This window comes from Trichomycterus rosablanca, chromosome 2, assembly GCF_030014385.1.
Source record: "Trichomycterus rosablanca isolate fTriRos1 chromosome 2, fTriRos1.hap1, whole genome shotgun sequence".
In the NCBI taxonomy this organism is placed as follows: domain Eukaryota; kingdom Metazoa; phylum Chordata; class Actinopteri; order Siluriformes; family Trichomycteridae; genus Trichomycterus; species Trichomycterus rosablanca.
This window is the reverse complement of record NC_085989.1, coordinates 49935328-49950662: the sequence shown is the minus strand read 5'-3', so window position 1 is coordinate 49950662 and position 15335 is coordinate 49935328. Positions and strand designations below refer to the sequence as shown.

General features: G+C 38.0%; 1 protein-coding gene across 1 annotated transcript; it reads left to right on the top strand.

Moving 5' to 3' along the window:
* Positions 1 to 6160: 6160 nt before the first annotated feature.
* LOC134309264 (uncharacterized) lies at positions 6161 to 10471 on the top strand. The gene is made up of 3 exons (XM_062990914.1): positions 6161 to 6874; positions 7557 to 7730; positions 8079 to 10471. The coding sequence occupies exons 1-3, from the start codon at positions 6701 to 6703 to the stop codon at positions 8706 to 8708; spliced, it is 978 nt and encodes a 325-aa protein (XP_062846984.1). The 5' UTR covers positions 6161 to 6700; the 3' UTR covers positions 8709 to 10471.
* The last annotated feature ends 4864 nt before the right edge of the window (positions 10472 to 15335 follow it).

Here is a 15335-nt window from a genome sequence, read left to right as displayed (position 1 = left end):
ACTTAAACCCTGATCCTTCTGTTTAACAGTTCTGTTCTTTTACTGCTGAGCCACCATGGCCCATTTACTAATTCTTTATTTTGTTTTTGTGTTTCTCTTCAGCAATGGTAAAACAGCAGAACGGACTAGTTTTTATAACAGCATGACATTTATTTTCATATGATGGATGTGTGATGAATGTAAGTGTCCAACACATTCTGAACAATTCCAGTTCACTTACACCAGCGATCCGGACTAAACAGATACTTATCAGCACAAACCTGTGCTTGCTCAACAGAGCTTTTGTTGGTCCTGGATTTTGTAAAGTTTCTTTAAAACTGACAATAAAGTTGACTTTATTGCCCTCTATTGCGTTATTGTCTTTGGTATTGCACTGTATTGTGATGTTCTGCTGTACTACGTTTTAGTTACAGGAAACTTATTAGCTAAAAGCTGAGCTGTTTCGGCAGGGTTTATCTATTGTTTGTTTTATGTGATTGCACTAGTAGAAGTGCTTAAATTTGCTGTATGCACTGTACTGTACTCTGTGTAGTACTGGAAACTGGAACAAAGTTTGTCCTTAATTTTACATTTATTACTTTGTGTAAAAAGTATACCACTGAAATGACAAACAGTGCACTCCAAGTGCTTCTCTTAAAAAAAAAAAAAAAAAAAAAAAAAAAAAAAAAAATCACATTAACTTACTATTATCTTACACAGACTTAGATTTTGTGTTATCAGAGATGTGGTTCAGAAATTATGTACATAACTCGGATGTGACTTAAAAAAATTCTGCTGACCTAAAGCTCAAGTGCAGTTGTGTTATGCAATGGGACAAACAAGTTCACATCTAGTTGGCTCAAATAAAACAAAATAAGGTGTTTGGAGCAGCTAAAATCCAATTGACATGAGAGACTTTAATCCGATTGAGATGCTGTAGCAAGACCTGCAGCAGTAAGTTCTTTCTGGAAACCCTTCAGTGTAGCAAGTACCACAACGGTACTTGTTTTTATTGTCTGTCTTTTTGCTTCAAAATAATAAAAATTTCAATTTGATAAAAGCAGATAAATATATATTATTAGGGTTTACCCAGCTGAAGTGCTTTTATATTTTAATTTCATTTCATTGTTTACTGGACATCAGTTTTTAATATTACGCCAATTATGGTGCCATAGGCCATAGATAGTTGTTTAATTTACATCATTTGTGACATTTAGCAGACGCTTTTGTCTAAGGTTTTCACCCCACAGGTTGAAAACCCCTGCATTAAACCACGTTTTTCTTTTTGCAATAAGCGATTTAAACTTTGGGAGAAGCTGATTCTGATTTTCACAATTTCTCAGAACCTCGAGCTGTAACACAGCTAAAGTTTAAAAGTGAAACAGTGAGGAAAATCCAGATAAACACAGATACATGTCGAGTTTTCAGACTGAATCTGACGCTTATTCCACACAAATGCTGATTCGTCTCATATTCACACTTTGATGACGTTTTACCACACCGCTCAAAGTGTCAAAAATAATTTTGACACTTATCTGTCACTTATCTAATTTTCTTCTTGCATTAATTCTCCATTCATCTGACAGCACAGCCCCTACATTGCAGTAGATTAGATGGGTTCTACCATCTGAGGGAATTCTCCCCTCCCAAATGTTTAAGTTGGTTTGGCCCACGAGGCGTCTTTTCTGGAGCGCCGGTAAAGCGCAAACCATCAGTCGGTGGTGATGGAGGGCAGGGAGAGGCCAGGTGGAGCCGAAAAGGCCAGGTTAAAAAAAAGCTGCCAAATTAACTGACCTGTTTTCCAGAGGACAGACCCCATTTGCAGCCGGTAAAGAGAGATATGGAAATAATTTTGTATTGTCACTGTAAGGCTATTGCGCAACATTTGCAACGTCAACTTAGCATAGTTTATTTTGTAGAACCCAGTACACACCATTAATCACAAATATCCAGTTTCAAGCTGAAAATAATAAACGTGTAGTGTAGTGTAATATATTAAATAGCCTAACTCATTAATGGAATGTTTTTGTTCCGACGCTACTGTACTGATGATCCCGATGAGGCCATGACTACTGAAGGGACAGGTAGAGGATAGTCTAACAGAGTTATTTAAACTAAGATAGTTATTTATAATGTAAAATATAATGTAGAGAATATACATGATATATGTTAAATTGTTCAAACATTCAGAAAGATGTCAGCACGATAGCCTAATTTATTTTAACAAATAGAGACAAATAGCCTAAATCACATCATAATCACAATCATAATATAGGCTAAATTGTAAAAAAAAAATAATAATACTTCAAGCAATAGGCTAACCCTTAATGAAATGTTTTTTATAGCCTCAGAGCAGCAGATAAGCCATGTCTTATGTCTATAGACAATGACACCGTTATTAATAAAGTTGCAGAAACCAGTGCACTGCTTAGTAGTCAGGGGGCCAATTCTGATATTGCAACATTGGGTGCTATCTCTGAGTACAAGCTGACAACCTATCCAGTATTATTATTTGACCCCTTGACATGTGTTCCAGCCAGGTTGTCAACTGAGAAAAATTTTTTTTGGTCATTTTATAACTGTATTCTTAAAAGTGGTAAAATCGGATTTTTTTTCCCAAAGTGCTTCCTTAAACTTCTGAATCTTCTCCTGTAATTATAAGTAAATGTGCAACATAATCACACTTTTATGTAAGCATCATCTTAAAAACGAATAATCAATAAATATCCAAAGCTTATTACACCATAGGAGTCACTATTGTGTCAGCACAACCACCTAATGACAGAATCAGAATCCAAAGACAGCGGCTGGAATGATGCCTATATCTTAAATTCTCCAGCACATGATTATCTATCTATCTATCTATCTATCTATCTATCTATCTATCTATCTATCTATCTATCTATCTATCTATCTATCTATCTATCTATCTATCTAGCTATCTATCTATCTAGCTATATAAAGCTAGCTATCTAATCTAATCTAAATGACCACAAAACTGGGACAAAAGTTCACAGTCATAACATTTGATGAGCAGCTCTACTGCAAAGCAAAGATGCTTCAGTGGCACCACCAGAACGAGTGTGCAGATATGGTTATTCTCTTGGGTGGCTTTCATGTGCAGATGAACTTTCCCATGGTCATTGGGCAGCATCTTGCTGATTCTGGACTGGAACCGTGTAGCCCGTTCACACAAACTTGCTTCTGGCGACAATACATGGACCTCGTGTCTATTCTCCTGGCATTCACATGGGCAATGAGATGTGGTGACTGGAAGCTGTACATGAGAGCATTCAAGAATATGATGCCCTGGTTTGCTGCATATGATCACACACACTACACAAGATGGGGTGCTGTATTCACAGCAGACATGGAACATATTGCACAAAGGGCAATCAGGGCTTCTTGGAGGGTGATTTTGTGGCCAAAGAGACCAAACATAGCTTTAATGGAGTGCCTTTTGATTTGTGTCTTGAGCACATCAACAAAATTGGAAAGATTGCAGGAGGACTGGTTGGCATCTCACAAAATGAGACAGCTAGAAACCGCTGGTCCATCACATACAATGAACGTGCATCCCTAGCACAAGATACCAGATCACTGTTCGGTCTGGCACATGATGGAGAAGATGATGAAGACACCCACAAAGACAGCCTTCCATCAAGACTCAGAAGGGATAATAATGTCATTAAAATTGTTAACCAGTTTCAGACATACCATGTCTTCCAACAGGAGAATTTGTATGAGTTAGTGTCTCTGACAACTGGTGATCTTGCATCAGAAGATATACTGAATTACCTTACCCATGCTGCAGAGTGTGGAAAACAAATGGTTTCTGAGTTGGTGGAAAAGCGATTGAGCACCATGACCAGACTTTCACGACAGCCTCAAACCCAAAACATTCTCAACCCTGTACAGCACAGATACCAACCTTAAAAAACTCAGATCCAAGTGTGTGAAGCCCGACAGGGATATTTTCAGTCGCGTCATTGTATCCATGGACAGTGGCAGAGAAGTTAATATTAATGAGCTTCTCCAAACGGAATAAGGCAAGCCGTAGCCTAGTGGTTAAGGTACAGAAGGTCGCTGGTTCAAGCCCTACCACTGCCAGGTTGCTGCTGCTGGGCCCTTGAGCAAGGCCCTTAACCCTCAATTGCTCAGACTGTAACTGTAATGTAAGTGGCTTTGGATAAAGGCGTCTGCTAAAAATGTAAATAGAATTGTGTGCAGTCCCCCTGTCACTTGCTACAATAGATTCAGTGCTCCGACCTACTAACAAAGCTGACTTGGCCACCATACTACAAGGTGACGCGAGGGAGAAAGAGATAAGTCCATCTGTTTTGAGAACTAGCACCATCATTGATGGGATGGCCTTATTAAGAGCAATAGGAAAGCCTCCAAATGTATTAACCTTTGGGGATTATGCTGACAATTTCATACAGAAAGTGACTGGCAATCTACATGGAAGCACCACTAGAGTAGATCTAGTATTTGATCGATATCAACAAAACTCCATAAAGGGGGGAACAAGGGCAAAACACAGCACTACTTTGCAAAAGATTCGCACCATTGTTAGTAGAGAGGTAAAGATTCCTACTAACTGGAATAACTTTATTGAAATGGATGAAAACAAGGCCAACCTGACACAATTCCTATTAATTGAGCCTGAAAGGCACGTCCACCTTTATGGTCAGGAAATTGTGCTGAGAGGGGGATTTGACAATCCAGAGAAAGTGGCATCAGTTCATGATATCAAAATGCCAACTGAGATTCTTCATGGCCTATTGGCATTTCATGCCATTACCAGATGTGACACTACTAGCCAGTTCACTGAAATAGAAAAAAAGACAGCGTGGAAACTGTTCCGTGTGTTCTATCCTTGGCGGAACAGTTTGTATGCAAACTGTATGACTCAAAATTAAGCAGCAACTCAATCCATGAAGTTCGTTGTGCCCTATTTCGGAAGGTGAAAGCTAATGTGGATACGTTACCACCAACAAAGGATGCCTTGACTCTGCACCTCATGAGGGCCCACTACCAAACAAAAATATGGAAGCAGTCATTAGTGACTCATCCACAGTTGCCCTCACCAACCAGTTGTGGTTGGCACATGAAAGATGGTGTGCTGGTCCCTCAACTTTTAACCAAAGAACCTGTGTGGCAGTTCGGATGGGGAAAAAGCAAATTCTTGTAACTGTTGAAAATGTTTGAGTTTGAAAAATAGGAATGAAGCAATAAAATAGTCAATTGAATATATAGTAACTGTGCAGTTATTACATATTAATGTCATTTCTTTCACAATTCGGTACACGAATCAAAAGTCAAATAGCACTGAAGGCATCCACCTTGAACACTAGAATTCCGCCTGAACATTAAAGTACTAAAACTTGTGCTGTGTTGCACTGTCTCACACTACAAGCATATAACTTGGAATAACTCTTGCCCCTACACTGGGGCACTAATTAGTAGTTTTTGGGCCACTATATTGTGTTTTCAAGCTGATATGCAATTTGAAAAGTGGTTTTCTTTGGGCGGAGATTGTTTTTCCCATGTTCTACCTCCATTTTCTCCTAAACTGTGAGACATATTTTGTTTCTGTCACTTCTATAGACAAGCCACAATCATTAGCTTTCATATGATACCATTCTCATGTTTGTAGACCATGTGGTTGTGGAGATAGTCAACATTTTATGTACACACGTCATGTTAAACCAAAAACCTAAAAATTGACACAAGATTGCTTATAAAAATCACAAAAAGAATTTTCAAACTTGACAACCACCTTAAAACATCACCTCTGGGTCCCTTCCAACTAAAAAAATGGGTTGTCTGCTTGTACTCAAACATAGTAGCAAAAGTGTTAACGGAAGCACTTTTCAAAATTGGCCCCCAGACTATAGGAGGCTTTTGATGCTGTAGGTAGCCTACTAAATATGCGTGTAGTGAAGCTACTTAAGAGTTTAGTGTAAACCTAACAATAGAGCACCTCTCTGTTGGGAAGACAAATGCAATTTTAATTTCAAATTATTTTTATTTCAACTTATTGCTCCTGTACAAATGTAAATACGTTTTCATCTTTATCACATTTCTTTACCTTTTAAATCTTTAACTGATTTAAATTAGAATTAAACATGTTTAAGTGAAGTGTTTTCTGTTATATACCCAATAAAAAGGCATTGTAAGAGCTAGCTGCTGTTTCATTTATTCAAATTCCTCCTCCATGGAAAAAGTGGGCCGGGTTTGGGCATGAAACTCCCGGGCTGAAAAAGGGGCCCACTCCGGCCCTGGTAATAGATAAAAGTTTTTAAGCCTGCCAGTTCTATTTATATCATGTTTTAGAAACCAAAATTACTTAGTGTAACACAAGCAATAACAGAGAAAACAATTTACCAAATTTTTGCCTAATTCTTAATGCTTTCTATTGGCTTTCGAAAAATTAAGACCTACTGAGTGCAGCAGTCAAACGGAACATTGAAATTTTGTCAGATCAAAATCATGTACTGAACAAGCCACTCCTATTTTTTAACTGTTTCAATTCCTGAAGCAACCGCTCCTCATTTGTAGAGATGGCTGAGAGTATGTCAGATGCAGAAAAAAGGCAAGATACATTTGATATTATATATATATATATATATATATAGTATTATTATTATTTTTTCTTTTGTGTGTGTATGTTTATAGGCTAGGTTGTAAAGTACCTTGTCATGGAGAAGACAGTTGTATGAACTTGTATTGTTTAATGTGTATTTTCAACAGTGCAGCCAAGTTTAAGTCCAAGTATTATTTTTCAATGAATGCGTATCTGCTCTACATAGAAGCCAATAATCTTGTGAAACAATTTGGCACTGAGGATCAAATGGATCAAATTAAGAAACTGCATCAGGTCCTTGAACAGGTAAGTAAAACCTTTTCCTATTATTTAATTAAGTTTTAATCCAGTGTCAAGGTAAACTTGAAATACTCAATCTTGTGTTGTCATATAAATGTAATTACTTTTTCTAGTTACTTTACTAGTTTACTAATTATAGGATTATTACTAACGATTAGAAATCCATCCACACTGTTATTGTTTTCCACTATGTAAACCAAAACAATATTGTGAAGATAAACAGTAAGAGGATTTTTTTATTTCATATATTTTCAGTGAACATAATTATTTCAACTTTGTAGTATACATGTGTTGTGTGTATGCACTGATTTGGGGAGATAAGATTGAGAAATCATGAATAATGTTGGTTCTTTGTTGCAAACTCTTGGTAATTACAGTTTTAAGTCTATGATTGACATTTCTCTGCAACTTTCGTTACATTCCTTAAGTTAAAAAGGTCTGATGCTTTAATACAAGCATCGTTTGTTTAGGCTTGTTTTTCTTGGCTAGTTAAGATTAATTAATTAATTCATCTTAGCCAACTGGCCAATAGCACTGCTGACAGCACCGCTGTCAATCAGCGGCGGTTATTTTACTTTAATTTGATACTTTTTTTAATTTAGTACAAAATACTAGTTTTATACTGATTGACCATAAAAATAAAATTTTTTCAGACTTAACATACTTATAACTTTTGTTTAATCCCTAGATGCTCCACAGCATCCTGTTTATAGGCAACATTCAAGACTCAAAATGCTGCCCAGAAGACATCTTCTCAAATTCAGAGCTTCATGATGCCACAAAAAAACTTTACCCTGGACCATTTAAATCGTACGAAACACATTTGCCTAAAAGGACACCGTTCTCCTACTTTCTGGAATTGGTTAGTAAAACACTTGTTTTTTAATTTGACATTTTATCTTCCACTTTTTGCATTGTTCTAAAATGAATATATGACATTCTCCAGTGCACTTTATTGACTTTTGCTGGCTGCACAAAATGCTGCTCTAGGAAGGTTGCAGGCTTGCACACGCCTCCTCCAATACGTGTGAAGTTTGGCCAAGAGTTGACATTAAAAACAGGTTGGCTAGTGTATTAGACTGCTGTGCCACCTGACCTCCAGCAAAACATAATTTTACTAAAAAAAATCATGTAAATTATGTAATATATTTTTTTTCAGATGTTTTAGATGTATTTTTATTGTTTTTTATTTCCATTTATATTTTTTCAGGTCTGGACTTGCGTTTCACCTGATGAAGAGATGGTGAAGACTACACTGTGTGAAGTGTATAGATGTCATTCACATAAAAAGAAAAAACCACTTATTTCACCAGTCATATGCATCTGTGAGTTTGGTAGCTCTAGATACTGTGGCGCGTCTCTGTCTTGCAGAAGTAAAACAGTAGGGAAAATTATGACTGCTGTGTCCTGTGCACATGTTTGGCATCGTTATGTCTCATCTGCTGTAATGACAAGTATAAATACAAAAAGAAAAAGACGAAGAAAAAATCGAAGCATAAAAATTCTGTGTCGAGTAGAGTGTAATGCCTATTGTTTGAAGATGAAGGAACCGAAAAAGCCTTGTCTGCGCTGCCACGAGCTTTTTTCACTGCCTGGTCATACTAGAACAAAAAATTATCCAGGTAACTGTGCTGAGACAGAGGCAATAAGCAACCTCCTCCATGCAGAACGCAGTGTGTCAAACCAGACCATTATAATAAATGGTGCATTTAATCAGTCAGTGATAAAGCAAAGAATGCAAGCTTACTTTGAGGAAGCCATAAGTGAGTGGAGAAGAAATGATCCAGAGCAAAACCAGAGCCAATATTCACTTGATAAGCTATATGTTCCTCAACAGTAAAAGAGCTTTTAGGTTGTGTTACACCGCAAGAAAAAGTGACTTCAATCGGCTTTTCCCTTTACATTTAACACAAATTTGTCTTTTGTAATTAGTGTGACCAGCAAAAATCAACTCAAATATGTTATGGTGATAGGCGGCAGACCCAAAGATGCAGAGTTTGAAAAGTTTTATTTAATAATAATAAACAATAAACAGAACACAAAAGGAAAATAATAAGTAAACAAAAAACAATTCGGGAACCCCGAATGATGCCGCTGGCGCTGCAGGCAACTGAAACAGAGAAATAAGAACAAAAACGGAAAATGCGAGGCGCGAACCCGGATCGCTCAGATGTGAGGCGTTCGCTTTCCTCGCAACACTATCAAGTGGTGAGAGAAGAAATCAAACCCGCGTGCTTGTAAAGGGCGCAGCGGGAGAAACATACACCGGTAAATAAGCCAGTGAAGTCAACGGAAAATGGAACGCAGAGATAGCTTTTAAACAAAAGCTGTTCCAGCGTTGTCACCAGCTTGAACTAAGCTGGGAAGGAGCCGGAAAGGAGAACGAGAATGCCAAGAGTGCAAATTCGAACCGGGACTGAGGGGAACGACAAAGCCATAACTTAACCCACTCAGCCAAAGCAGTCTAGGCGAATCTACACAAGCTTTTGGCTTAAGGACTGCTGCTGAATAGCCGTAAGGCCAGCGTTAACCCGCTGCTAGCGTAGCAGACGGTGGCTGGCTACAAACGCTAAAAATAAACAGCAACACGAGGGCTGCACGAAATCGTACCGGATGTCCCTAACGAAGAAAACCAAAACCCTGGCTTACCTCGGCCTTGCGACCTACACACCCCGACGCTCTAATAGTGTCAGGGGTACCCGGGTTTTTCCCTACAAAGAGAGGAAAAAGGTGCGACGCCTGCAGCCTGGTGACGCCCCCTTAAATAGGGAGACGGTAGCTGCAGGTCGTTTTCACCTAGTTGTTCTGTAATGCCTGCGACGCTGGGAACTGGTGGTATGTTCACCAGCCGTCGCAGGCACCCTAACAAAATCAATTTTTTTTACTCTAGTTCGGGTCACTTTGATGTCACACTAAAACTTGTAACTGATCTGCAGAAATGTAGCCGCAGTGAAAAAAACAGACTGGAATTCATGTAACATTAACATGAAGTCGAAAGATGAATTTATTCACATCAATCAAAAAACTGTGCAGATAAGAGAGGGAGTAAAACTGAAATAATAAAAATAATAACAATACAAATTGTAAGATAGTATACACATGGATTAACATAAGCACACTATAGCAACAATAAGCTGCAGTTTTTAGTTATCGTTAGTTTTATTTAATCCTTTATAGTGCAGGCATCATTATGCACAGCATTAAACATTTATTTCCAGTCGGTATCTTCTAATCTTAAACATCTTACTTGTTTAGTTTGTACCAATGCTTTTTACTTGTCATCACATTTAAAGTGCTGGATTGATGGCATGCAAGCAGGGTAAATGAATTTAGCTCACTATACCTATTTGTCTACTTGTTTCTACTTTTGCTTTTGGAGAGCTTTGACTTTAAAAGATTAAATCCTGTCATTCTTTGTTTGTTCTAGTTTATGTTTTCTAGCATGTAATGGTAACTAAATAAATAATTTCTGATGTTTGTAAAGTTAAGAAACTTCTTGTTTAATAACTAATTGATTTACATATGTAATGAAGTTTGTGGAAAAATCTGAGCTTGTATAGTGCTAAAAGTGCTAACAATAAATAAAGCACCATTGTATTAAAATCTGATCATATTTACTGTGTTAAATAAGAATAACATAAATCATGACATTTAAATCACTGCAACACATTCAAAAAAGTTGTGTCAGGAACTTCTTTTTTCACTATCAGATTACATTTCCATTAATTAAAATGTTTTGTAATCATTTAAAAATGAAGGATGCGAATTCTGCCAACACTAAGGGTGCACCGGTATGTACGCTTCTTTTTTGTGAGCATTCAACCCATGGCACTGCTACATGGTTCTTGCTAGTAAACCTCACAAGCTCACTCCAAAATGCAAAGTATCCCTCAGCATGAATGTTTCCCATGGCATTGCTATTTATACATCCTCATGCATTGGTAACAGTTGGGATGGTCCTTTTCCTTTTTAGTCTGAAGAACAGAGTTTTCATTAATACCCGCTCATGTTGATGTTGTTGGTGTTTGGCATGTGCCCTGCAGTTTTTAATGCAGTCCTGAGGTATTGAAGATTACACACAGTGATTGCTCTGAATTCTCTAAATCTAATAATTTTATGGACTGTGAGAGTAACATCCGTAAAGTCTCTCAAAATTATGTACTAAAACTACTGGACTGATCCCTGACACAGTTTTTTGCAAACATTGGCCCATCCTTGCTTTTCAGTGACTAAGCCTTTTGTCAAGGTTACCGTTAATTGTGGTTAATGACTAAACTTAAACTAAACCCAACCATGAAAGCATCTGTAAAAAGTTTAAAAACGGGTACAATCCAAAAACTTTCTTATATTACTCCCCATCCCAGCTAATTTAACCCAAGAGCACACTGTAAAATGCTACAAACGTATCTAAGAACCCTAACAGATTATCACAGCATCTTCAGTAGCTTTTACCACTGTTAATGTCAAAATGCAGGTATTGACCTAAATTGGAAGTGCACCATGGGAAAGCTTTTGCTTTATAAAAAGAACATTAGGACAAGACTTAAGTTTGCTTTTAAAACCAGTCAAAAAAAACTGCACTTTTAAAAGTGACCAATGATTTGTTACTTGCCAGTGATTGTGGCGATTGCTGTATCCTGGTTTTATTGGATTTAAGCTCTGCATTTGATACAGTGGACCATACTATACTTATTGAGCGTTTGGAGAACTGTGTTGGTATAAGTGGTATGGCTCTTGATTGGTTTACTTCGTATATCAGAAATAGGACTTTCTCAGTTAACATCGCTGATCAATTTTCTCGTTCTGTAACTATGGCTTCCGGAGTCCCCCAGGGGTCTATTTTGGGGCCTGTACTATTCTCTATATACATGTTACCACTGGGGCAAATAATACGGAAATATGACATTTCTTTTCACTGTTATGCTGACGATGTACAGTTGTATCTTCCACTGAGATTAAATAACCAAAGCTCCATAAAAAGGCTGAATGATTGCATTCTGGACATTAAAACATGGATGAATAATAATTTTCTCCAACTTAATGACAGTAAAACTGAGGTTGTTCTGTGTGGTTCAACCAAATTAGCACAGACCAGTATAATGAATTTAGGTTTTTTGAACCCTTATGTTCGATGTCACGTAAGGAATCTAGGAGTAATTTTTGATACAGAGTTGAAATTTGACAAACAAATTGGTATGGTTGTTAGAAATAGTTTTTTTCAATTGAGAAGCATAGCCAAAATTAAATCATTTGTTACTTTGCATGACTTAGAAATAATTATTCATGCTTTTATTACCTCCCGCCTGGATTATTGTAATTCCTTATATTTTGGGATAAGCCAATCCTCTGTAAATCGCTTGCAGCTTGTCCAGAATGCAGCAGCTCGCCTTCTTCTAGGTATAAAGAAAAGAGAACATATTACCCCAATTTTAGCTTCTCTCCACTGGCTTCCTGTGAAATTCAGGATAGAGTACAAAGTTTTATTGTTTGTTTTTAAAGCTTTAAATGGGATGGCTCCCTTTTATATTTCAGATATGCTTGTACCATATACTGCCCCAAGATCATTAAGGTCTTCTTCCCAGTCATTTTTGACAGTCCCTCGAGTCCGGTTAAAACAAAAAGGAGATAGTGCATTTTCAGTTGCAGCACCAAGACTTTGGAACAGTTTACCCCTGGAATTGAGACAAACATCGTCTTTAACTGCTTTTAAATCTAAGCTTAAAACATATTTTTATTCTCTTGCCTTTGAAAACAGTTAGAGTTGCGGTAGGATTGTGATGATTTGTGTAATGTAAAGCTTTTTGGTTTGTATTGGACACATTTTAGAAGTGGAGATGTATGAGCAGGATGTATACATTATGAACTATGTAAAGCACTTTGGTTAACACCCTGTGTTTTTAAATGTGCTATATAAATAAAGTGAACTTGAACTTGAACTTGACTTCTGAACAAAATATATAGTAGCTTGCCACAGTACCAGAAATATTTGGCAGCAACCAAAGACAGTACTTAATAATTTAATCAGTAAATGTACATTAAATGTAAATTCTTGACAAATTAATTTTGTTCAATTTACACCAATCAGGCATAACATTATGACTGCCTTCCTAATATTGTGTCGGTCCCACTTTTGCTGCCAAAACAGCCCTGACCCATCAAGGCCTGGACTCCACTAGACCCCTGAACGTGTGCTGTGGTATCTGGCACCAAGATGTCAGCAGCAGATCCTTTAACTCCTGTAAGTTGTGAGGTTTGGCCTCCATGGATCGGACTTGTTTGTCCAGCACATCCCACAGATGCTAGATTGGATTGAGATCTGGGGAACTTGGACTCTAAATCAACACCTCAGACTCGTCTTTGTGCTCCTCAAATCATTCCTGAAGCATTTTTGCTTTGTGGCAGGGCGCATTATCCTGCTGAAAGAGGCCACAGCCATCAGGGTTTCCATGAAAGGGTGAACATGGTCTGCACCAATGCTTAGGTAGATGCTACGTGTCAAAGTAACGTCCACATGGATGGCAGGACCCAAGGTTTCCAAGCAGAACATCGCCCAAAGCATCACACTGCCACCACAGGGTGGCCTTCTTCCCATAGTGCATCCTGGTGCCGTGTGTTCCCCAGGTAAGCGACGCACACGGTCACCCATGGAATGTAAAGAAAACGTGATTCATCAGACCAGTCCACCTTCTTCCATTGCTCTGTGGTCCAGTTCCAATCCTAAAAAAAATAGCTAAATGCTAATCCCAAATCTAAAAACAGTTGGGACAGAATGTTAAATGTGACTAAAAAAAGTCTATGCATTTTTCAATCAGATACAAAACCACCATTACAAAAATGTGTGAAGAGAAAATATGTGGAGAAGAACAGGACAATGACAACCCAATAATATCTACAATCAAGTCAAGTCAACTTTATTTATATAGCGCTTTTTACAATAGACATTGTCTCAAAGCAACTTCACAAAATCCAGGACCAACAGATACAAAAACCCCTGTTGAGCAGCCAAGGGCGACTGTGGCAAGGAAAAACTCCCTGAAAATTACAGGAAGAAACCTTGAGAGGAACCAGACTCAGCAGGGCCCATCCTTCTTGTGTGGCCTGGAGGATACTTTAAATAAATAGGATTTACACAAATCATACAAACACAGAATTAAAAGGAACTAAAAGTTATAACTGGCAATAATAAATGAATAAATAATAGAGTTATTATTTAGTCCAGGCTGTAATAAAGTCTGTAGTGAGTTCTTGACATTCTTGGTGCAAATACTCCAGGTCCCCGTCACATCCGGCAGGAGCAGCATTGTTGGCACTGCAGTCTCGACTTCATTTCTTAACCTCGGGTGGGTAAACAGGTTTTCATTAGAACCACCTCAGGGTAAAACAACAGAGAATGTAGTTAATAATGTACAATGCTAGTTGAGTAAAACAGTTTTACAGAGAGTTTTAAACTCCAGCAGCCCTAATTATTACAGCATAACTAAAAGGGAGAGCGAGCAGGTAACATGGTCATGAAGGCTTTCATAGGACATCAGCGCCCATCTCCCCCACCATCATCAAACCTGAGTTATCGGACAGGAGAGGCAGATTGACAGCAACTCAACATCCATGATCACCACAAGTTTCTATGACCAAGAACCCCCAAGCTCCGAGCCTTTGTCTATATTTGGGGCGGGCAGCTCCGATCCTAGAATTTAGAAATCAGGCGCAGCCAGACGCCAACACACAGCGCCAGTAAATCTGACAAACATGAAAGCACCAGACCGCACCAGACCCCATATCTCCAGGACCGGAGCCACACACCCCTTGTTTGAAAAGACTTATCAAAAGCCTGAGAAGAAAAATATGTTTTCAGTCTAGACTTAAACATTGAGACTGTGTCCGAATCCCGAACAGAGGCAGGAAGATTATTCCAGAGTTGTGGAGCTTTGTAAACAAATGCTCTTCCACCAGCCGTGGTCTTTTTAATTCTAGGAACTATAAGTAACCCTGCATCTTGTGAGTGAAGTGGACGTGCTGGGTTGTAGTGATTAATAAGCTCACTCAAATACTGTGGAGCCAGACCATGTAGCGCTTTATAGGTTAGTAAAAGTATTTTATAATTAATGCTGAATTTAACTGGCAGCCAGTGTAGAGATGATAGAACAGGACTAATATGATCAAATTTTTTAGTTCTAGTTAGCACTCGAGCTGCTGCATTTTGAACTGGAGTTTGTTTATGGATCTACCAGAGCATCCAGTTAGAAGATCCAGTTAGGATCTAACCATGAAGTTATAAACACATGGATCAGTTTTTCAGCATCATTAACAGATAGTATATTTCTTATTTTAGAAATATTACACAGATAAAAGAAAGCAACTCTAGTAATATTATTAACGTGTGTATCAAAGGAAAGATCTGAATCTATTGTGACACCCAAGTTTTTTACATCTGAGCTAGGAGTAACAGAGAAAATGTTTAGGTTTAGCA